Source organism: Phacochoerus africanus, chromosome 11, assembly GCF_016906955.1.
Source record: "Phacochoerus africanus isolate WHEZ1 chromosome 11, ROS_Pafr_v1, whole genome shotgun sequence".
NCBI lineage: Eukaryota > Metazoa > Chordata > Mammalia > Artiodactyla > Suidae > Phacochoerus > Phacochoerus africanus.
The window spans coordinates 131,004,580-131,029,464 of NC_062554.1; the positions used below are offsets into that span (position 1 = coordinate 131,004,580).

The 24,885-nt window shown below is 42.7% G+C and overlaps 1 protein-coding gene across 1 annotated transcript; it reads right to left on the reverse strand.

The window, feature by feature from the left end:
- On the reverse strand, positions 1-24,289 carry LOC125112198 (uncharacterized). Its single transcript, XM_047754412.1, has 7 exons — positions 24,190-24,289; positions 17,534-17,771; positions 15,661-15,746; positions 15,389-15,532; positions 8,396-8,463; positions 3,075-3,177; positions 1-188 (listed from the first exon to the last, which is right to left on the reverse strand). The coding sequence occupies exons 1-6, from the start codon at positions 24,287-24,289 to the stop codon at positions 3,109-3,111; spliced, it is 705 nt and encodes a 234-aa protein (XP_047610368.1). The 3' UTR covers positions 1-188; positions 3,075-3,108.
- Positions 24,290-24,885: the final 596 nt, after the last annotated feature.

The window sequence follows — 24,885 nt, forward strand, 5'->3', positions numbered from 1 at the left end:
CCGAGGTGCTGAAGCTGCGGCAGAGAGCGGCGCGGCGCCGGCAGGCCGGGCGAGGGCGGAGAGCATGGCTGGGGCGTGCTGGGAGCAGAGCGGCCGGCAAAGGCCCTGGCAGCAGAAAAGTGACTCCAACGGCCTCCACCCTGCACAGGCCCTCCCGGCTCCGCTCCGCCAGGTCTTGCATATCCATTCTAAACGTAACGATGAGATACACTTTCATGTCAGGGTTGTTCAAGTTTTCTACATCCTTACTGAATTTGTTTTTTTCCATCAATTCTTAAAAGAAGGATAATGGAATATCCATCAATTTAAACTATTTCTCCTTTCAATTCTGTAAGTTGTTGTTTCATATATTTGGGGGCTGTTTTTAGGTGTATTAGTTTCTTGGGCCATTAGAACAAATTCTCAAAAACTAACTGGCTTAAAACAACACAATTTTAGGAGTTCCCATTGTGGCTCAGCAGTAATGAACCCAACTAGTATCCATGAGGAAGCAGTTTCAATCCCTGGCCTCACTCAGTGGGTTAAGGATTTGATGTTACCCTGAACTGTGGTGCAGGTTGCACATGCGGCTCGGATCCTGTGTGGCTGTGGCTGTGGTGTAGACCAGCAGCTGCAGCTCCTATTTGACCCCAAGCCTGAGAACTTTCACATGCTGCAGGTGTGACCCTAAAAAGCAAAAACAAGCAAACAAACAAACAAACAAAAAACAGAATTTTATTCTCTCACAGTTCTGGAAGCCAGAAGTCCAAAATCTTGGTGTTGGCAGAGCCATGCTCCCTGTGACGGCCCTAGTTAGTAAAGAATCCTCTCTTGCCTCCTCAAGCTTCTTGTGCCCCACGTGTTCCTTGGCCTGTGGCACAGCACAGCTTCTCTCACTGCCTTGGTAGTCACATGGTCTTGTTCCCTTTTCATTTCTGTGTGCCCTCTCCTCGCCCTATAATACCACCAGCCACTGGATTTAGGTCCCTCCCCCGACCCCATTCCAGCATGATCTTAACTAATTTCGAGTGCCAAGTAAGGTCGCACTCTGAGGCTCTGGGGGGACCTGAATCGGGGGAGGGTACCATTCACTCACTTCAGTGTGGGTACATTCATAAGTGCTGTAGCTTCCTGATATATTGACCCTTTTATCATAATGAAATGTCCCCCTTTATCTCTAGTGATAGTTCTAAAAATCTAGTTTGTCTGTATTTTATAAGCTTCATAAAATCAATTAATGGCTGAGCCATTCTAGGGAGTCCCCTTTGTGGCTCAGCAGTTAACAAACCTGAGTAGTATCTATGAGGTCACGGGTTCAATCCCTGGCCTCACTCAGTGGGTTAAGGATCCAGCGTTGCCATGAGCTGTGGTGTGGGTCGCAGACACTGCTTGGATCCCTCGTTGCTGTGGCTGTAGTGTAGCCTAGCGGCTGTAGCTCCAATTCGACCCCTAGCCTGGGAATTTCCATATGCCACAAGTGTGGCCCTAAAAAGCAAAAAAAATGAGGCATTCTAGAAGAGATTGTTATACATATTATGAGACTCACCTAGTCCCTGAAAACCTTAAAAAAAAAAAAAAACTGAATAGAACATCTGCCTACCCATTTTTTAAATAACACTTATAACTTCTTTCAAGAGGAGTAGTCTATGAGTTTTCTTCTGAACTTTTTGAGTCGGTCTTGGCAATTCAGAGGTAGTACAGTACAGCACAGTGTTTCCAACAGGAGTTCTATTTACACTTTGGACAGCTCAATTCTCTATTGCTCAGCCCATCCCTCATACTACAAGACACTTAACATTTTGAGTCCTTATTCACTAAATGCCAGTAACTTTCCCCAGTCTTTATGAAAACTATTTCCATACCCCTCATCTCCAAATGTTCCTTGGGGAATCATTTGAAAACAAAAGACGGAGTAATTTATTTTTCTTTCTTTCCTTTCCTTTCTATCGCCACTCCTGTGGCATATGGAAGTTCCTGGGCGAGGGGTTGAATTGGAGCTGCAGCTACAGGTCTACACCACAGCCACAGCAATGTGGGATCTGAGCTGCATCTGTGACCTATACCGCAGGTGGCAGCAACACCAGATCCTTAACCCACTGAGCAATGCCAGGGGTGGAACCCACATCCTCACAGAGACAACTTAACTGCTGAGCCACAACAGGAACTCCAAGACATAGTAGTTTAGAAAGCGGACTACAGACCCAATCTTCTTGAGTTTGAATACAAGTTCTGACACTACTGAACAAAACTTAGTTAAATCACTTGACTTCTCCGTATCTCTGTTTCCTTATCTTAAAGACGGAGTAATAATGGTACCTACTTAATTATTATCGTAATGATTAGATTAGTTGATACATGTAAAGTTCTTTTAAAAATGGTGCAGAGTGTTTGATAAACATTAGCAAATATTATTCTACCAGCCTGTCATTTCGACAAGTTTTTATGTGACAGGATATTTTTGAAATATTGCTAATTTTTCCTCCTACTAGTTCATCTTTTCCTTATCCCTCCTCTCATATTCCTTCTAAGCAGCAAAGTAGTTGTGAGCTCTTTACTTTAGGGAAAGGATAAACCAGGGTAGTAAAAAGAAAAAAAGGAGTCTTTCTGAACTTGATCTCTAAAAATGTGAGCCATTAGGGAAATAGAGAAGGTTCCATACATAGATAAAATATTTGGGAGAAATATAACTCGACAGAGCCACACTCAGTCTCACCTCCCGAGCACCCCACCCCAAGCTACCATGAGACCAAAAAGAAATTTGTCCAGACTAAGGAAGAAGAAGACATTGCAGGGAAGTAAGAAGAGTATAGACATTGAGAGATCCCCAAAGACAGGCCCCGTAGCCTAATTCACAGAGCAGCGGGGAAGCAGTAAAGACCCACAGAAATAGGAGTAACCTAAGTGGGGACAAAAAAGGCTGTACCTGAGCCTTGGGGTAGTAACACGACATTAGAGGAGAAATGACCGGGAGGGGAGATTACGCTGCCCAGGCTTTAAACAGCCTTGCACTGAGTGCCTCTGCTTGGCAGTGAGGAGCAGAATTATGCACGTGCCCTACATGGGACATGGATGTAACAGAAAGCGGGCCACTGTACCTGAAAGGACTAGGCAGACAGGAATGATGATGTCTCAGTGGCAAATGGTGCGGATCAAAGACGGAGGACCAGACAGAATGATGGACATCTCGGAAGATGCCTCCTGTGTGAACAGATAACATGGGGCACCAGGTGATGATCTTCCCCTCACCCACGCCTGGGAAACTCACAGACCGCCTCCCACCTCCTCATCCCTCTACCTCTGACATTAGACTCAAGGCAGAACCTCCCAAGTGGAGTTCATCCTCTCCAATAAGCTAGAGCTTCAGCAGAACATTAGATGAATTTCAGAAAAATAAAGTCAGATTTCTTGTGCACCTGTTGTGGACAGATTCATACTCACACCTTAGCATACAACTGTTCCCATTGCCCACTTCAAATATTTACAGCTACACCTACCCTCATTTTACCTTTCTCTATATTCATTTTTTCAGTAGGTTTGTCAAGGTTTGACCATTTTATTTTATTTTTTTCTTTTTAGGGCTGCACTTGCAGCATATACAAGTTCCCAGGCTAGAGGTCCAATCAAAGCTGTAGCGCTGGCCTACACCACAGCCACAGCCACAGCAGATCTGAGCTGCATCTGTGACCTGCACCACAGCTTGAGGCAACACCAGTTCCCCAAAACACTGAGCGAGGCCAGGGATCAAACCCACATCCTCATGGATATTAGTCAGATTTATTTCCACTGAGCCACAATGGGAACTTGGGGATTTTTTTTTTTTTTAATTCAACTCTTGGGTTAATCTACAGCCTCATTTCCCTTTCTCTTAAAAGTCACTGAAGTTTTTATCTTTACCATTTCCTTTCTTCCATATTCCTTTCAGTTGTATTTTAGTTGTTCTTTTTCTAATTTCTTGATTTGAAAGTTCATTTCATGTCTTTCATTTTTTAAAATAAAAATACACTAATGAATTAGCTTCTGACTTGGGATACTGTTTCCTGGAATTTGAAAGTTATATAGAAATAAAATACATGACAGAACAGTGTAAAAGTCAGTGTAAAAGATTTTAAAACATCTTTTGTAATTGATAGAAAAGACAAAATATCAGAAAGACTGTACGTGATCTGAACAACCACATTCAATGTGTTAGACAAGGAAATATTATATTAAAGTACAGTAACAGGAGTTCCCGTCGTGGCACAGTGGTTAACGAATCCGACTAGGAACCATGAGGTTGCGGGTTCGGTCCCTGCCCTTGCTCAGTGGGTTAACGATCCGGCGTTGCCGTGAGCTGTGGTGTAGGTTGCAGACGCAGCTCGGATCCCGCGTTGCTGTGGCTCTGGCGTAGGCCGGTGGCTCCAGCTCCGATTCAACCCCTAGCCTGGGAACCTCCATATGCCGAGGGAGCGGCCCAAGAAATAGCAACAACAACAACAACAACAAAAAGACAAAAGAAAAAAAAAAGTACAGTAACAAACAACCCTAGAATCTCAGCAGTTTGAACACACAGTGTATTTAACACATACAGCACCGTGAGTACCATGATTCAGCAATTTCATTCTTAGATATGTAATCTAGAGAAATTTATACATGAGCACCAGGAAAAATGCATATATTCATATTAGTATTGTATTTTGTTTTGTTTCGTTTTGCTTTTGCTTTTTAGGGCGTCACTTGCAGCATATGGAAGTTCCCAGGCTACGGGTCGAATCAGAGCTACATCTGCCGGCCTACGCCACAGCCACAGCAACATGGGATCCGACCTGTGTCTGCAACCTATGTCACAGCTCACAGCAATATGGGATTCCCGACCCACTGAGCGAGGCCAGGGATCAAACCCACATCCTCATGGATACTAGCTGGATTCGTTTCTGCTGCAGCACAACAGGAACTCCCATAGTATTGTTTGTAATAGAAAAAAAAAAATCAGAGACACCCTAAATGTCCATTCATGGGACAATGGGTGAATAAATTATGCTTTATTCAAACAACGAAATATTATACAACCCTAGAAATTAATGAACTATAGCTATATGAAAAGATAAATAAATCATAGAAACGAAACACATTGTGGGAAAAGTGGACACAGAAAACTACATATGATACAATTTTTTTTGGTCTTTTTAGGGCTGTGCCTGTGGCATATGGAGGTTCCCAGGTTAGGGGCTGAATCAGAGTTGTAGCCACCAGCCTGCACCACAGCCACAGCAACATGGGATACGAGCCGTGTCTTCAATCTACATCATAGCACATGGCAGTGCCAGATCCTTAATCCACTGAGTGAGGCCAGGGATCGAACTTGTGTCCTCATGGATGCTAGTCAGGTTCGTTAACTGCTGAACCACGACGGGAACTCCTGATACTAATTTTATAAAGCTCCAAACTAAGCAAACGAAACATAATGTTTTTTTATTTTACAGTTTATTTCATTGAAGTATAGTCAATTTATAATGTTGTGTTCATTTCCAGTGTACAGCAAAGCAACTCAGTTACCTATATATACATGTACATATATAGTTTTCCCATATGGTTTATTACAGGATATTGAATATAGTTTCCTGTGCTATACAGTAGGACCTTGTTGTCAAACTTACTCTTCTACCTAAAAAATTCAGGATTTATCCCAAAATGCTGTTGTTATAACACACAAGGAATTTATCATCTGGCTGAGGTAGGACATGAATATAACACACCTAGTGAGTTTTAGGCCTGGGGTATTAGTAATCCCAGTTGCTCTGCAGATGTTAATTTAGTTAAGTTTGCAAAGCACTACCTTAAACGTAGGACCAAGTTTAATAGCTTGGTTTTACGTGAGGAAACTAACAACATTAAATTGGAAGCAGAAGTAGCAAGAGCCATAGAAAATAACACAAAAACATCTTAGACAAGACATTATTAATGGTCAAGGGATAGAAACTGTTTATGTTACCAAAGGGGGGAACTCCCATGGAGTAGAATTTATCTTAAGCCCCTGCTGGTGGCTAGTAAGGAGTCGTGTGTGCTTCATACACTTATGCACCGTTCCAAGTTCAGTGCATTTAGATCTTTTCTCTATCGTCTATGCAACTGATGAGAACAGGAGAAAGATTTAAAATCCACAGTCAAAGGCGTTGTTAAAATGGGGGCTATGCTCATACATAAACATTCCTCCTTTCAAAGTACTTGCAAATGAGCTGGGAAAGTGCTTGCTAACTCCCCCGAAATAAAAAATTGTCGATTACTAGAAAACTGCTGGGTAGAAGGTGGATGGACAGCTTAATTCATAACCACTCTAAGTATGGCACTAGGCTAGGGTTGGAAGGGAGGGGGAGAAAGCCATGGGTGAGGGTGGGGCCTCTGGTGGCGCATCTTTACGGATTGCGGAGCTTCTTAAACTCCCTAGAGGAAGGGGTTGTAGCCAGAGGGGACCAAGGAGTCTCTGATTAAAATGTTTGTGATGTGGGTGGACTGACTGTCGAAGAGACGAAGACAGAGGAACATGGATCAGGCTTTCACAAACATCTGAGCCCTACTATGTGCCTGCTGTCAGGGATCCAACAGCAAAATATGTGCCCCCAGAGAAATATTTTACAAATTGAGAAAGCAGACGCCAAACAAAATCATTATAAGTAAACCACCCAGCATATTAAGAAGTGCTAAATGGTCTAGAGAAAACTGCGGGAGCCCCACAGGGTCTGGGGTTCCAATTCCAAATAAGATAATCAAGGAGAACCTCATATTGAGGCAAAGACCAGAAGAGTAGTGGGGAACGAGCCTTGGGGCCATCTGGGGCCGACACACAGGTGGCAGGGGGCCAGCTGGTGTCCCACTACCAGAATTTACAGCAGAACAAGGCCCAAAGGGAATCTAGGAGGGCGAAATGGCTACAAGTCAACAAGCTTTCATGCAAAACTTAGCGGGTTGCTGCCAGGAGGGAACCTCTAGCCACCAAGGATTTAGTCCACCAATTTCAGCTTAAGCCTCTCTCACACCACACTCCTCTGGTGCCACAATAATGTTTAGAGATATATTTGTAATAAAACTACTATCAAAATGTATGGGAAGAGGTGGCAAAATTTAAGATAATATTACTTCTGAAAGGGAATCAGGTAAATGGAAGAAGGTTGAATAATACTGGTGTGTATAATATTGGTAATGTTCCAGTTCTTAAGTTAAACAATAGGTTCATGGTATTACTTTATTATTATTAGATTAGTATGTTGTCTAAACTTTACGTATATTACAAATATTCTTTCGTACGCATGAACTATTATATGAAAGACATTAAATTTAAAGAAGCAAGTTGGTGATCTACTTCAGCAATATAAGACTACATATGTGCATGTTACAAATTGATTTCATTTATTCCCATGTGTATATATAAGGACAGATAACAAATGTTTAAGAATAACCCCAGGAAAGTGGAATAAAAAGAAAAGAGTTTGATCATTCACTTTTATCTATTTCTATATTATTGGCATTTATTCAAACCAAATTATGTTAACATAAAAAATAAAGAGAATCAGGAGTTCCCTAGCAGTTCAGGGGGTTACGGACCTGGCATTATCACTGCAGTGGCTCAGGTTGCTGCTATGGCACAGGTTTGATCCCTGGCCCAGGGAACTTGCATATGCCATGGGTGTACCCAAAAAAATAAATAAAAATAAAGAGCATCAAAAGAATTGCAAATGTAAGATTTTACCTATTTGTATAGTTTTCTGAATAAAGTCTTCCTCCCTTATTCACAGGGGATGATTCAACCCTCCCCAGTGGATACCCCAAACCAGGGATAGCACCAGACCCTATATATACAGTGTCTTTTCATATACATACATACCTGGGATAAAGTATAATTTCTAAATCAGCCACAGTAAGAGAATATCCAAATTGCCAGCATCACTACTCTTTGGCTTTGGAGCCATTTTAAGTAAAATAAGGGTACCTGACCACAAGAACTACAGTCCTGTGACAGCTGATGATCCAATAAGATGGCTACTAGGTGACCCAGGGGTGGGTTGCATACATAGCGTGGATATGCTGGACAAAGATGATTCACGGCCAGAGTGGGACGGAGTAGGATGGCGTGAGATTTTATCACACTGCTCAGAATGGACAAAAGTGAAAACTTACGACTGGTCTATCTTTGGAATTCTTCCATTTAGTAGTTTTGGACCACAGTGGGCTTCAGGTAACTGACACCTGAGAAGGTGAAACTTCGATTACAGTATTTGAAAAGAAAAAGGATACTATTCGATTAGCTCCATGTTAACGACATGTTCACCACTCGTTCCTTCCAGCTCTGCAAAGTCCCATGTAGACTATTTTCCTCTATTAGCAAGAAAGCGCGGAATACTCGGATAGCTAGATTTTCTTCCTGTATTAAATTATCCACAGTTACCTTTCTTTCTTTTCTCCGTTTACTGCTTTTCTTTCCTCTCTTTCTCTTAATTCTTCCCTTGGCAGCACCTAGAAGTTTATAAAAGAATTAGAAGTTTTAGATCTATCATTAAAAGTCATTTTTATTGATTAAAGAATTTGAGGATTCATAAGAATTAATATTGATATAATTTATCGACGTATAGTGGATTTACAATATTGTATTAGTTTCAGGTGTACAGCATAGCGATTCAGTATTTTTACAGATTACAATCGATTAAAAGTTATTACAAAATAGTGGCTATAATTTCCTGTGCTATGCAATATATCCTTGTTTCTTATCTGTTTTAAACACAGCAGTTTATATTTCTTAATCCTATATCTCCAACGTGTCCCTCCCCCTTCCTGTTCCCCACTGGTAACCACTAGTTTTCTGTATCTGTCAGTCTGTTTCTATTTTGCAACAAACATTCATTTGTATTATTTTTTTAGATTCCACTTATAGCTGATATTATGCAGTAATTTTTTCCTCTACCTGACTCATTTCACTAAGCATAATATTTTCTAGGTCCACTCAAATTGCTACAAAGGGCAAAATTTCATTTTTATGGCTGAGTAGTATTTCATTGAATAGATATATCACATCTTTTTTGTCCATTCGTCTGTTGAGGGACACTTAGGTAGCTTCTGTGTTTTGGCTTTTATAAAAAGCGCTGCTGTGAGCACTGAGGTGCACATATCTTTTCAGATTAGTGTTTTCATTTTTTCTGGATATATACCCAGAAGTGGAATTGCTGGATCATATGATAGATCTTTTTAGTGCTTTTTTGTTTGTTTGTTTTGTTTTTATTACTCAAATGAATTTATCATTCACCTGTAGCTGTACAATGATCATAACAATCCAATTTTACAGGATTTCCATCCCACAGCCCAAGCACATCCCTCCACCCCACAAACTGTCTCCTCCGGAGGCCATAAGTTTCTCACTGTCTGTGAGTCAGCATCTGTTCTGCAAAGTTCAGTCTGTCCTTTTTTTCAGATTCTATTTAGTTTTTTGAGGAACCGCCACACTGCTTTCTAGAGTGGTTGCACCAATTTACATTCCCCCCAACAGTGTAGGGGGATTCTCTTTTCTCTACATCCTCACCAACATTTGTAATTTATAGACCTTTTGATGACAGCCATTAAGACTGACATGAGGTCATAGCACATCGTTTTTCTGATTTCTCTAATAATTAGTAATGTTGAGCATCTTTTCATGTGCCTGTTGGCCATCTGTGTCTCATTTGGAGAAATGTCTACTTAGGATCTTCGGCCCATTTTTGAGACGGTGTTCTTAGGTGTGACCATCCCTATGCAGAGTACCTGTGCCCAGTGGTTTCGGTGGGAAAGGTGGATTTGATATGGACGCAAGTTACGTCTCTCCTCTGGGTATGCTGGTATACCAAGCTATCGCCTGACGAAGAGGGTTAGGCTGCAGACTGAGGGGCTAAATCTTATGCCAGGTGCAGGCAGGACTTCACCTCTGCTCAGTACTTGTCACTGTCCTACTGCAGACTGATCCCAAGATGCTGGAGCAGGAACCCTGTTGGCCAGGCCCAAGCTGGATTTGTTCCCTTTAAGCATGCGTTTTCCCCTCTCCTTGTACCAGGACTCTTGCCCCAGCGAGGGTGGAACCGAAGCAAATGAGACTCTTGCAAGTTCTTGGCTTGAGGTGGCTGCCGACAGAGGTCGGTGCACTGCCTCTTCATGCATCTGTGGCTCTGTTCAGACATAGCTTTGGGTGCAAATCCCCTTTGTTCCTCACAGCCAATCACTGTCCCCAGCCTCCACCACCTCTGCCCTGTTGTGAAACCACTCTGCAGGGCAGGCAGCACCCATGTGGGCTCTCAACATGCGTAAGGGTGAGCTGTGATGAAGTTGCCAGCCTCAGAAATCTGCACTGTGACCTGGAATCAGCAGGGCCAGAGGGTTTGCTTAACTCGGGCTAAGGCATGTGACAAGGTGGTTGTGGGAAACTCTTACAGACTCAAGAGCAGATCTCTCTCCCCCACCTCGCAGGCAAACCAGCACCCATGCACGCCTCATGAGCAGAGGTCGAGCTTCCCACCACCCTTCTGTTAGTTCAGCAGTCCTTCAACCAGCCAAAGGGGCCTGCCTCCCCAGCATAGGACCCCAGGACTGGGATGCCAAATCTGCAGCTTGAAATGCTCACTCCTCAGGGCAGGTGTGTTCCCATGTAATCTCCCTCTGCCTGCGAGAGGCAGGTCTCCACTGGATCATACCTCTTCCCTTTCTACGCGATTACATATGTATCTTTCTTATAACCGGTTGCACAGAAGTCCTCCTGCCAGTTTCCAGTTAGTTATCAGTGAAAATTGTTCCACATTTTGATGTGTTTGTGGGGGAAGATCAGCTGCACATTCTCTTACCATCTTGATCCAAACTCAAGATTGATATTTTAATTAACTTTATTATGCTGGTTGGAAAAAACCTTGCAGCTATAAATAACAAGTAAAATTATTTAATTTTAATTGTATCCCAGTGTTATAAATACGTGGCACTTAGGAGCCCATATGAAGGAAAATATTCCTGTGAGTCCACTAGAAGTCTACTTCTATTTAATCTAGAAAGCACAAAGTATTGTGTTCTCAGCAGGAACTATAAGAATGCAACTATTGCTTTAGTGGGAAATATAAAAAATGAATTTTTAAGGAGAAAATGAGAAAGGAGACTATGAATCTGCTACCATATTAACCACTCTATAATGTGAAGGACAATCATATTCCTGATTTGGAAGTAAAAGTTCTCAAATACGATTTTTTTTTTTTTTGGTATTATCCAAGTTTGGGGTTTTAAAGTTTCGAATCTGTAGTTGATGTGTTTTTATCGGTTTTGGAAAACACCTGGCCATTATTCTCTTCAAATATTTCTTTTTCCTCACTCTGCTCTCTTTCTTCCACCTCTATGTCAGACCTCCTCACTCGGCCTCATGTGTTTCTGATGCCCTCTTCTGTATCTTCTGTTCTTTTTTCTTTCTCTTGACTTGACTTCCAGGTTGCTATTCTGTCTCTGTTGTGTTTAATCTGCTGGCAAATCTATCTAAATTGTTAATTTTATTTATTTATTTATCTATTTGCTTTTGGGGCTACAGCCAAGGCATATGGAAGTTCCCAGGCTAGGGGTCTAATGGGAACCACAGCAACACGGGATCTGAGCCACGTGTATGACTTACATCACAGCTCATGGCAACGGTGGATCCCCGACCCACTGAGCGAGGCCAGGGATGGAGCCCATGTCCCCCCATGGACACCAGTCAGATTCGTTTCTGCTGCACCACAACAGGAACTCCCTAAATTGTTAATTTTAGTTAATGCACTTGTTATTCCAAAATTTCCATTTGGTTATTTTTATGGCTTACAAATGTCTACTTTCTTGAACATATTAATAATAATCATGTAAAATTCATGTCAGCGAACTCAAATATCTGGATGACCCATAGCACTAATCTTGTTCTTAAGTCATGTTGGAATGTCTAGTCATTTTTCTGGAGTTTCCTGGCGGCTCAGTGGGTTAAGGATATGGCGTTGTCACTGCTGTGGCTTCAGGTCGCTGTGGTGGTGTAGGTTCAATCCCTGCCCAGGAACTTCTGTATGCCGCAGGTGCAGCCAAAAGAAAGAAAGGTGTTTCATGTTACAAAATTCTAGGAGCTCTAGATGATGCTATCTTCCTCCTTCTTCCACTAAGCAAGGAGAATAATAGATGATCTAAGCCCCAGTCAGGGGCGGTGCTGACGTGATTTTATTACAGTCCTGGTAAGGCTCAGTTTACCTCTGATGCATCCCTGCCCTCCTGGGTTTTCAACAGAGGGCCTGTTGTATTCGCCAGGCTCCACTGAGTCCCAAACTCTAATTTTTGTATCATTTCACCCCTCCATAGTTCTCTCCTCTTTAGAATCTCAATCCCTCTAGTTCTCATTGCCTTAGCAGCTCGCCACTCCTTTAACTAGATACTTCTCTGCATTTTATCTAGTTTATGGTGGAAGCACTGGTTTGCTGTTACTACTCATTTCAATAGAAGCAGAAGCAATAGAGGAAATTTATTTACTGGCATAAACCCATAACTACAAACAGAATAGGAATTAAATGTCCCATCTTTTTCTTATATTACTAGGAGAGGTTCTCCAATAAAATAAAGGGGAAAACAAAGGAAGAGAAACTCACAGGATCCAGAAAACAGGTGATCAAAGTGAAAAGAGAGGAAAAGGAGCCCCCAGAGTGAAGAGGTAAGAAAATTCTAACGTTACAGCTCTGCTCACATTTCCAGATGGAGCACATTAAAGGCGTCCAGGAGAGGAGCTTCCACATGAAATTAACAGAGTACCTGATGTGTGCGAACACTCTGAAACACAACAGACTTACTATCACCTGTCACAAACACAAAATGAAACGCATTTTTAAAAAGATAATAATTAAGTGACAGAAAACCCCCAAAAATTGTGCTAGAAAGGAAACCGCAGAATATGGTGCAATTGTGCAGAGAATCTGAAAAGTCACAATAATGAAATGATTGAAGAGTGAGACAGTCCGTTAGGACAATGAAGTCCTTTTTAGAAGGATGAGAAGAAGGGAGTGAATGATGAGGGGGGTGGTTGAAAAAAAAAAGTAGCTTAAGTTTTATTTTCCATAGAACCTAAAACTGAAAAGTGAACTGGGTCTTTAGAAGTTACTTAAAGATTTGGAGATAGAAACCAAAACATACTGCTAAAAGAATATGAAGTTACCGCCTCTGGAAACTGGAATTAGGGGAAATTGTTTTCAAACTAGTGTGGACGGCAGAATAATGACTTTTTGAGATACGCAAAGACTCTGAAAATTTACCTTCCAGACATATATTTTGGAAAAGTTATATGACAATATACACTAATTGTTAAGGGAGAAAACAAAGAGAGGGAAGAAAGCATGGATTGAATAAACAATGTTTCCAACCTGGAAGACCAGTGAGAAGAAATTCTAAGGTGATGGCTAAATCCTAGGATGATGGCTATCTGTCAGGCTTTGAGGGTACAAAGTAGCCCATTTACGACAGGCAGGCAAGAACATCTCAGGGGAAAAAAATGATCTCCATGGAACAGTATGATGGAAAGGATAGAAAATCTTCCTATTACGGTGAAGTCACATTACCTTTCTGTCAATAGAAAAAAAAAATTATAGAACTAAAAAGTCTAAGGAAAATAAAAACTGTACAAAGTCATGGTACAAATATGAAGCAATACTAAGACATGGCATGCTATGAGGCAAAAGATGGACTATAAGAGTGCTTGCTGATGTCACTATGCTCTAGAAATGGTGATCAGGTCATGAGATTCACGAAAGGGGAATGCAATCCTAGCACGTGACGTGGCGCTGCAATAACAATATTTACGTGGTAATATGGTGATAATAATTTAAATGCTGACTATTAGCTTTGAACATTTAAAGGGAATCTATGGAGAAAAAAATACAAGAGTTTTGGTTATAGATCAGATTAAAAATGTTAACTACCAAAAATGGTTTTTTTGTTTTTTTTTTTTGTCTTTTTGCCATTTCTTGGGCCGCTCCCGCGGCATATGGAGGTTCCCAGGCTAGGGGTCTAATCGGAGCTGTAGCTGCCAGCCTATGCCAGAGCCACAGCAACTCAGGATCCAAGCCACGTCTGCAACCTACACCACAGCTCACAGCAACGCCGGATCGTTAACCCACTGAGCAAGGGCAGGGATCGAACCCGCAACCTCATGGTTCCTAGCTGGATTCGTTAACCACTGCGCCACGACGGGAACTCCTTTTTTTTTTTTTTTTTGGTGTAAAAATGGTTTTTTAAAAAGAGACAACGGGGAGAAAGGACGGAGGAAAGGACAGGGGCACCTATACTAAAGAGAGCAAAATAATGGACCTACCTTTTGTTGATGAAACAAAAAAATAAAAAATACCTACTTTTTGTTGATTAAACAACAAGTAGAATTACAGGTATAAATTTATTATTACAAATTAACTATAAAAACTTATGATAATTCAACTAATCACCACTGAGAAGAGAAAGGCAGGTAAGAAAAAAGAGTAATTTGTGAGCTAATGAATGTGGAGAACATTTGTTTTATTTTGATTGTCCAGCATCTGATTTTCCCTCCTACGTCTGGTGACATACCTCCTACCATCAATGAGGAAAAGGCTGATACTCGCTTTTCCAGTTTCCTATGCAGTCAGGACACAGACTTGTGATCTAGCCTCTGTCAATACTGCCTAGGAGCTAGTGACACCAAGATGCAGAGATGGCGAAGAATCCATTCTACCGTAACAATATTTAGCGCCCAGGGCAATGTAAGTCGAGGCATCCAGGTTCAGAAGCAGCAGTGGTGGCAGTGTGCCCTGACAGGGGTGTGACTTTGCCTGCAGTTCTAGTGGCCAAGTTTCACTTTGTTCCCATCCGCGTTCAGAGATTAGTTCTCTAGGCTTCTTAGCAATTCTGTGAGTTACTCAATATCCTTTCAATAAATTATATTTCCATTTAAATCAGCCAGAGCCAGTTTTCTTTGCTTACAACCAAGAACCCTGCTTCGTTCACTGATAAATCAAGAAATGGATGTGCAAGGCATATTACTTGAGAAAGAATCAGAAACAGTGGTTAGCACTTGCAATTCCTTCAGCCTGCAATTAACTGTCCTGAATTCCACTTTCTCGGCATTCTAGAAAATGTCTACCCATCCTCCAATTCTCAATTCGGATAAGATTTCCTCTCTATAAGGCTCTCCTTGTCTCAACACGTGCATCTCAAGCTGCAGCACTCATCTGCATTGTAATGGACTATTTATTTTCATTGTCCATATCCTGAAAGTTCCTTCGCTGAAAGGACTAGGCGTGTTCACCATTACGCCCGGCACATAGTGGGTATTCTCACTCTTACGATGCGGTTTTAATGAATTTTTTTTCTAAATCATTTAACTTATAAATGAAAAACCTTAACAGGGTGATAAACATACCTTCTAAACTTGAATCCGTTTGGCTTCCTGAAGATGATACAGAAGAAGGAAACACACAGTCATCTGAAGAACACGATGTTGACCTATGTCGGGATCGGTGGTGTTCTTGGTTTTGCTTTTCTCTTTTCTTTTGTTTGTGTTTACCTTAGGTTGATACAAAGTGCAACACGATTATTCTCTCAAATATTAGCCACAAGTGAGAGAGAAACAAAATGGTTTATGGAACGTACATTAAGTTACTCCAAAGTTCTTAAAGCAAGTAAGATTCTTACCTTCACTTTTGCCGGTCCTGGCATCCTCAGAACTTGTGTGTGCAGACTTCTTATCCATGTCTATAAAACCTGCCTGCCTGCCATGTCTGTAAAACCAAAATGTTGACAGGCAAAGATCAGCCGGTCAGAAGCTCCAGCAAACTGAGGACTCTCACGAAGTTAAGTCACAGCAGCTAGTCCCTCTGGGTCCTTTCTACAGCTATTAAAGAACCAATGACCTCCACATGTATAAGACTCTGGGGGTCAAAATATAATTTTTTCCTTGTCTCAGTTGAACTAAATAAAAATGCTTTTTCTCTTGAGGAAGACAGGTGAACCTATTAGGTTCATGGTGCTGCTTTTTTAAAATCATGGATGTTGAATTATGTCAGGTGCTGCGTTTTTGTTTTTGTTTAATATCTATTGTGTGAGCAGTCCTTGCTCTGAATTTAGATTCACACAATTTTAATAAACTTGCCTAACCTTAACATTTTACAGATGAAAAAACAAGTCTAGCACTTAACTCTTCTGCCCAAAGTTACACCTATAGAATGCTTTCTGGGCAAGTGAGTTAGTGTTTATCTGCTATTTTCTTATGAGTAAATATCATATTTCTCCTTAAGGTCAGGAACTAAACCTCAGGGTTCTTTGAAACTGCAATTATCTTTATTGTCTTACATAAACTAGCTGCTCAAATGTTTGCTGGAAACAGTGATTGTGATGACAGCCATACTGAGGTAGGAGAAAATAGCTGATTAATGAATACACACTGGGTTAAGAGTACTTGTTTTGGTCCTTTTTTTTTTTTTTTTTTTTGGTTTTTAGGGCCGCATTTTCGGCATATGGAAGTTCCCAGGCTAGGGGTCTGAACTGGAGCTACAGTTGCTGGCCTATGCCACAGCTACACCAGATCCGAGCCATGTCTGTGACCTACACCACAGCTCACAGCAATGCCGGATCCTTAATCCACTGAGTGAGGCCAGGGATCAAACCCATAATCTCATGGTTCCTAGCCAGATTCGTTTCTGCTGCGCCACTAAAGAAACTCCCAAGAGTACATTTTTAAGAAGGCATTAAGAACACATCGGGGATGCAAAATATTACTAAGTTCAGAGCTTAGACGCCTGGTAAAATGGAACAGATAAAACCTGAAAAAGTTCTTAGAGGTCAACTCTCCATACACAGGCACCTTCTAGAGCGCATTCAGAAAAAAAGCCTCAGGAGAAGCAACTAAAAGGGGGATGTCCAGGATTTGAGAAAATGGACCGGCTTTGGAGTGAGCAACATAAGGATTCAAATTTCAGCTCCATCACATGCAAACCACGTTACCTCAAGCAAATTCTTTAACTTTTCTGGGCCTCAGTTTTCTCATTTGACTCTCCTTCAGGATTGTTGCCATGAGTAAATAGGAGTATAAAACACTTAGGTCGGTGTCTTAAGACATTCTTTTGTTCGTTGCTGCGATTTTTTTTAATGAGAAGGGGCTTTAGACGGGAAGAGAGGTGCTGGTCCTCGCCAGAGTTTCGTTAGAAGAGGGAAGATTCTGAAGCAGGAAAGGGCAGGTGCGGGAAGCAGCGGAGGTTGGGCGCCTTCCCGCGGACTGTGACCGCGGGGCCGTCATCCTGGCAGCACGAGGAAGGGCTGAGAACGAGTGTCGGGCCAAACACACCCTCCCACGTACAGACAGGAGGTCAGCGGCCGTTTAAGATTAACGATGCGCTCAAGAGAGAAGACGCATCTTCTGGGGAAAGCTCAAGCGCCGGCAGGGGTGGCGGACACACCAGGAGTGACCCGGGACGGGAAAGGGACTTAAAAGGAGGGATGGGGAGGGTTGCCGAAGAAATGCCAGCGCGGCCCCTTTCTAGCCGCAGCTCCGATTGGGACCGTCACTTACTGGAAACTGCAGGCGAAACGACCTTTGGGGCGGGCGCGGCGGCCCACGCCGCGGAGCCGGGCGCCCTGCCGCGCGGTGTCGCTCCAGGTAGGACCCGCGCGGACCTCGTGCGCCCCGCCCACCGGAAACGCCCCGCCCGCGACACAGAGGGGGCGGGGCCGACGCGGCTCTTCCGGCCGCGCGGTGCTCTGCGGTGGCGGCGCGCGGCCGGGCTGCTGTTCTGCTCGCGGCTTGACTCCTCGCGGAGGGATGCCGCACACCTTAGGCACCTTTAGCCAAGGTCATGTTCCGGGATAGGTTGTCCCCAAGTGGCAACGTTTTGCACGATTTTGTTTTGGAGTCAGTCTCAAATTCTGTAATAGGTTGTCACCAAATGGCCAAGTTTTCGGTACTTTAATTTGGCCAGATTTGATGCTAGTCCCCTTTGGAGACTTATCACTGGCCCGGGGGGGTTATTTCTCCAGGGAGTCAAGTCTTCACTTGTTATTCAAGCGAAGGCTTGCAATTTTTTTGGTGTTTTGCACATTTCCTTTTAGGTTTTTCCTTAGTTTTGCTGCTACTTTGGTTTGGTCTTCCGAGTGGACTATCATTGTACTCTATGATGATTTGTTTTCTTGCTATTTTGACCTATCAGGTCGCTTCGCTAAACCATTGTATTCTTAATAAATTCTCTTGGATTTAGTAGGTAAGCATTTATCCGTAAATAGTTTTGGACTTAGTAGGTAAGCATTTATCCGTAAATAGTTTTGGCTTTTTCCAGAAATCCAATACAGCGCTGTAGCGTCAAGGGTACTTAATTCTTTGCAGAAATTATTTGGATTGCATCTTTTGTAAAGTTTATGATGTTTTCTGAAGGTTTGTGGTAGATACATTTTTCAAAAAATTAAAGGCACTTTGTTCTTTTCCTAGTTTGCCAAGTTCTTTTTCTTAAAGTCCAAATACTTTCAGTATTCACCTTAGAGAAAATCATATCAATAATAGATTTTCTAATGCTGAGCCATCTTTACAATCCGAGTATGTGTTCTTCCAGTACGTTGCTGGATGCAATTTGCTATGTATTTAATTTAGGATTTTTTTGGGTCAATATTCATAAGTTAGATTGTCTTCTGGTTTCTTTAGTTGCTCTTGTTTAGTGTGGGTTTTTTTTTTTCTTCTTTTTATGGCCACACCCTTGGCATATGGGAATTCCCAGGTCAGGGGTCGAATTGGAGCTGCAGCTGAGGCCAAACGCACAGCCACAGCAACACTGAATCCAAGCCCATCTGCAGCCTACACTGCAGCTCAGCTGGTAGCAACACGGAATCTTTAACCCACCAAGTGAGGCCAGGGATTGAACCTGCATCCTCACAAAGACAGCAGTTGGGTGCTTAACCTGCTGAGTCACAATGGGAACTGCCTTGTTTAGTTTTGACATCATTTTCTGCTAGGTCTCAAAATGAATCAGGCAGAGTACCTAATTTTTACAAACCCTGGAATAGACATAGCATGTGAATGATGTGTTCTTGGGTTTTGAAGAATTCATCTTTAAAGCCATCTGCCTGTGGTGGCTTTTTAAGGGATACATTTTTTTTTCCTAGAAAGATACCGATTTTATCTACATTTTCAAATGTGTGTATAAAGTTGTCCATGGTAGTATTAACGTTTTTTGATCTCATGTTCTTAATTCATTCTTATATATGTTATTGGAGTCTTTTTCCTTTTTCTTCATCAGATGTATTGAACCAACTTTTGATTTTATTGATAACCTGTATCTTAGTTTTTTCTCTTCTATTGTTGTGTACTTTCATCATGTTCCTCCTCCTTATTTCTTTGGTTTATTTTGTTCTTTTTGTAGAATCGAGTTGAAAGCTCATTTTCTTTAAAATGTTCAAAGTGAAATATTACAAACATGTATAAAGTTACAGGGAATCATATAATGAACACCTGTATACCATCCACCTAACTTAATTGCATTTTAGCATTTTCCCAGATTTGCTTCTGCTTTTAATGTTACCTATTGAGTTGGAGTCCCCTGTGAACCCTTCTGCAATCTCATTCTCCCTTTCTTTTGCCCCAAAAGTAACTCCTCCCCTGGGTGTAGTATTTATTATTCCCATGAAAGCTTTTATACATGCTGTGTGTGTGTGTGTGTGTGTGTGTGTGTGTATTGTATGTGTACCATGTATATACATATATATATATTGTTTCATATGTTTTTTAAACCTAACACGATGCCATCGTGTAACCTTGTTTTGTCACCAAAATTATATTTGTGAAAGTTCCCCATGTTGATACATGTAAGTTATAGTTTTTTCATCTTAAATGCTGAATAGTACTCCATTGTATGACTATAAAGCAATTTATGCATTCTCCTGTTGCTAGCAATTTAATGATTCCTCTATTTTGCCATTACAGTACAAGTTAATAGCCCTTCTTGTACACATCTTTTTGGGCGTATGTCAAGAATTTGGAGGTATGCATCTAGAAATGGAATTGTAGGGTGGAAGAGTTTGCACAATTCACCTTTATTTGGTATTGCCAAATTGTTAGCCAGTGCTGGTACCAGTTTACCCTTCTACCAACAATGTGGGAGGGTTTCTGTTTGCTCCACATCTGTCCCATCCTTGTTTGTTTGGGGTTTTCCCCCATTTTTTTTTTTTTTTTTTTTTTTTTGCTGTTACAAACAGTGCTGGCCGTAAACCCTCTCGTATGTGTCTTCTGGTACACTTGTGCCAGAGCCTCTCTGAGGATACACCCAGTGAGGGAATTGTTAGAATGGCTTTGTTTTAGATGAGTATTTCAAAAACATATACACATGTCCCCCACATTTGAGATATTTCCTCTTTTAATAGTAACATCTCACTCCTTTGCGTATTTGGGTTTAATTCTAACTTGTTTTTTCTATGTATCATGTTTCCTGTTGTTTTCTTCTCATTTCTGTCTTTGGTTTGATAAAGTTTGCTTTTTCCAGCTTTTTTTTTTCTTTAGTCGTTCGAAACTTATACATTTAATCTTTATCCTAGTGGTTGCTCTTATTATGCCTTAACTCCTTTAAGTTTATATTTTTATAGAAACATGTAGAACTCCCATATGAGGCAGTCGTGATAGTGGTTAAGAGTGGAGCCTCTGAAGCCAGACTGCCTGGATCGTGGCTTTATGACTTTTAGCTTTACCACTTTTAGCTCTGTACCCTAGGGTTTGTTACATAACCTTTCTGTGCCTATTGCCTCATCTGTAAAAATGGATAAAATAGCATGTGCTCCATAAGATTACCATGAGGATTAGTTTGTAGTGTATATTGAGTGTATAAATTTTTAGAACAGTACCCAGCACACAGCACATAGCTCTCTCCAATGATCAGTTTTTCCATCTATGGAATAGGCACAATACCTGCCTAGCAGACATGTTACAAAAGTTCAGTGTATTAGTATTTTATTTTGTTTTGGTTTTGTTTTTTATGTGGCATATGGAAGTTCCCAGGCTAGGGGTTGAATCGGAGCTGCAGCTGTCAGCCTATGTCACAGCAAGAGCAATGCAGGATCCAAGCCACATCTGTGACCTACACCACAGCCTGCAACAACACTGGATCCTTAACCCACTGAGAGAGGCCAGGGATCGAACCCATATCCTCATGGACACTAGTCGGGTTCTCACCCCATTAAGCCACAATGAGAACTCTGCATTAGTGTTTATATGCACTTTGGTTTACTACACTGAGCACCTACTGTGTACTTGAATTATACAGTTTGGGGCTTGAAGAGTGTATGATCTAGACAGGGCACAGCCATGTGAACATGACCACGCTATGGGGTAACTTTAATGCTCTTCCCATGTCCTCTCTTGTCCCCTTTTTGTCAGTGCTCTTCACAGAGCCACTTTTTAGAACGCATCAATCACATCCTGTATTCCCCGCCAGAACCATGTCAACTTTTTTTTTTTTTAACAGCCACACCCTCGGCATATGGAGGTTCCCAGGCTAAGGGTCCAGTCGGAGCTACAGCTGCTGGCCTACACCACAGCCACAGCCATGCCAGATCCAAGCCATGCCTGTGACCTACACCACAGCTCACAGCAATGCTGGATCCTTAACCCATGGAGTGAACCCACGTCCTCATGGATCCCAGTCAGGTTCATTAACCACTGAGCCACAAAGGGAACTCCTCAGGTCAACTTTCATTGCCCTTCAAAAGAACCACAAACTCCCTGCCATGACTCCAGCACTGGACCCTGGGCCTGGTTCCACATCTGACCTCATCAAGTGCCACTCTCCCCTCTTCTAACAGACTTCCTTCCACCAATGTTTTTATTCCTCACTGCCCTCTGCCCGGAATTCTCATCCCAGCAGCCCCTCCCATGGCTCACTCATCTGTCAGGTCTCAGCTTGATTCAGTTAGGTTTAGTTACAAACAATGCAGTCCACTCTGGCTGAGAAAGGGGCTTTAGTAATAGTCTGTAGCCCACAGAAACTCCAGAAGCTCAGAGGGCAGATGTAGGTGCAGCACAGCCAGGGTACACACCCAAACACTCTGGAGGCGCTAGTGAAAACCCACTGCTATGGTCACCCTAACTTGACACCCAAACCACAACTTCTATAAACACAGCCTACAGAAATCAGGACTGGGTGCCAGCAGCTCTGCCCCTGGTCCCCTCACCACCCCTACCGCTGGGAAGCCAGAGTTTGGCACACTTCCTACTTCATCTTGCACATCTTCTGGTGAAAAAAAAAAGAAAAAAATCTTTCCAATTGTGTCTTTCAAGTGTGCATGACTGTGCCTGATTGGTGGGGCCTGGGTCCCATGCCTGTACTACAGAGAGTCTAGGAGGCAGATTTCCTCACAGGAAATTCCTCAGATTTTAGAAGGTGGTTCACACGAGGCCAAGCATCCAGAAAACATGTGCGCACAGAATATCACGTTACCGCAGCATAAATGCCTTCCCTGACGACCCCAAGTACATCCAGGTTCCCCACCCAGCACGCTCCTTTCACTGCAGTGTGTCTCCTTCCAGGCGTTCATCACAGCTTACATGCTCACATACTTGCTTGGAATCCCGGAGCCAGACTGTCGTGTCCACGTGGAGTTTCATTCAAGCAAGTATTACTCCAACAGACCAAAGCTATTTATTTATTTATTGCTTTTTAGGGCCGCCCCCGTGGCATATGGAGGTTCCCAGGCTAGGGGTCCAATCGGAGCTGTAGCCACCGGCCTACACCACAGCTCACAGCAACGCTGGATCCTTAATCCACTGAGGGAGACGAGGGATTGAACCCGAGTCCTCATGGATGCTAGTCAGATTCTTTAACCACTAAGCCATGATGGAAATTCTGGCCAAAGCAATTTAAAAATGTGTTTTAGTCTTGAATACAGGTTGGCTCGGGTGGGGAGGGGGTAGGATGATTTCCAGGGCCGAGGGTGAGGTGGACTTTGACGTGCCTGTGGGCCTTCTATGCTTAGATGTTCTGCAGCTGCTTGGATATAGAGTCTGCAGCTTGTGGCAAAGGCCCGAGTCAGAGACAGAGGCTTGAGGAGGGAGCAGGACGGGGAGATAATGAGTTCAGGAGTGCTGTGCGTGCCCTGGGAGCGACCGCTGTTCTCAGGGTGGCATTTGGCCCTGCTGACCTTCCATTCCCTTCCCGCCTCCCTTGGTCCTTTTCCTACCTCTGACCTCTTCTCCAAATGCTTTCCAGGCTCCTCTTTTCCCTCCCTAAACTGTGATGTTCCTGGAAGATTTCACACCTGGTCCTCTACTGTGCATCCATCAAAGCTTTGTCTCCAGCCCAGAATTCGAGTGTGGGTGGGTGGGTGGGTGGGGTCTTTTTAGGGTCACACCCAGGGCATATGGAAATTCCCTGGCTAGGGGTCAAATTGGAGCCATAGCCGCCAGCCTACACCACAGCTCACAGCAATGCTGGATTCTTAACCAACTGAGCAAGGCCAGGAATCAAACCCACATCCTCATGAATAACTAGTTGGGTTCTTAACCCACTGAGCCACAGTGGGAACTCCCAGCCCAGAATTCTTTTGTCTCTCTATCTTTTTTTTGGGGGGGCACACCCACAGCATATGGAGGTTCCCAGGATCCTTAACCCACTGAGCAAGACCAGGGATTGAACCTGCATCCTCATGGATACTAGTCAGATTTGTAACCACTGAGCCATGATGGGAACTTCCCAAAGCCCAGAATTCTTATGTAAGATTAAGACCCATGTCTGCAACCACTTTTAAAAGAAAAGAGGTAGTTGCGGTGCAGACCACTGTCCAAGGGCCCTTACAAAGGGTTCCTTCCTCTCTGTTGCATTGGCATGCATTCTAGACTGGCCCTGGGAACTGGTCCTGTGACTCTTTCTTGCTTCTCTGAAAACATCACATCTGGAGACCATTCAGCATTCAGATCTGTTCATGTGCATGTATATCTACCCCAGCTCCCCACCCTACATTCATCCTGCGTATACCTTCTCGAGGTTGTTAACTCCCCCTCCATGCCTAGAGTATTGCTTTCTTTTCAGCAGGAACTGAAATCAGACCAAAATGGAAATCAGAATTTAAATCCCACAGATACAGAATACAAATAACTGTTCAGATCATAAAAAAGGGACAATAGTTCAAGTATCTATTTCTTTAAAACACAAATCGTAACTCTTATGTTGTGAGAAGGAAGTGCTTTTCATTTTAGAATACCTTGTTCTGTGATCACTGTCTCGATGATGAAGGGACTCTGGATGCTTCCTGAGTTTGGCTGAGGCTGTACCAAGTTCACCAGCAGCTGCTGCAGTGTCATTCTTTAGCATAGTTCTATTGTGAACTTAGGTCTTGGAATTTAACTCTTTGGGGTGAGGTCTACAATATGAGTCTTTGGCATCTTGAAAAAGTCACAGAAGAGATGAAGAAAGTTCCAATTGTTCCAGAAGCCGGTGGTATAAATTATGCTGTGTCTCGAGGTTAACTAATCAGGAGTTGCAGGGTGCTTGGGCATCACCCATGTGAGCTGCACGAAGTCGCCCTCAGCCCGCTGCACCTGCCCTTGCACGCGCAAGGGAGCCAGCCGAGTGCGGGACGGTCAGTGGCAGAACCAGGGCTGGGCCTCAGGAAAACCGTGTAGGTCCTTTCTAAGCTCAGGCTGCTCAGTCTCGACCTGTGTTTACCCTCCCAGACCCACACGGAGAGAAGCAGAAGGAGAACATGAGCATTTCTGCTCTTCACCAGGTACTCGGGATTTCAACAGGAAACATCACAAGTTTATACACATGTCCATTTCCATACCAGCTTATGAATTCAAAATTCCTCTTAAAAAGGAGATACTGTCTTTAGCCATCAGTTTCAGATTGGAGTACTCCTTATATTCATGGGAAATTAAAATTGTGTTCTCCCAAGGCT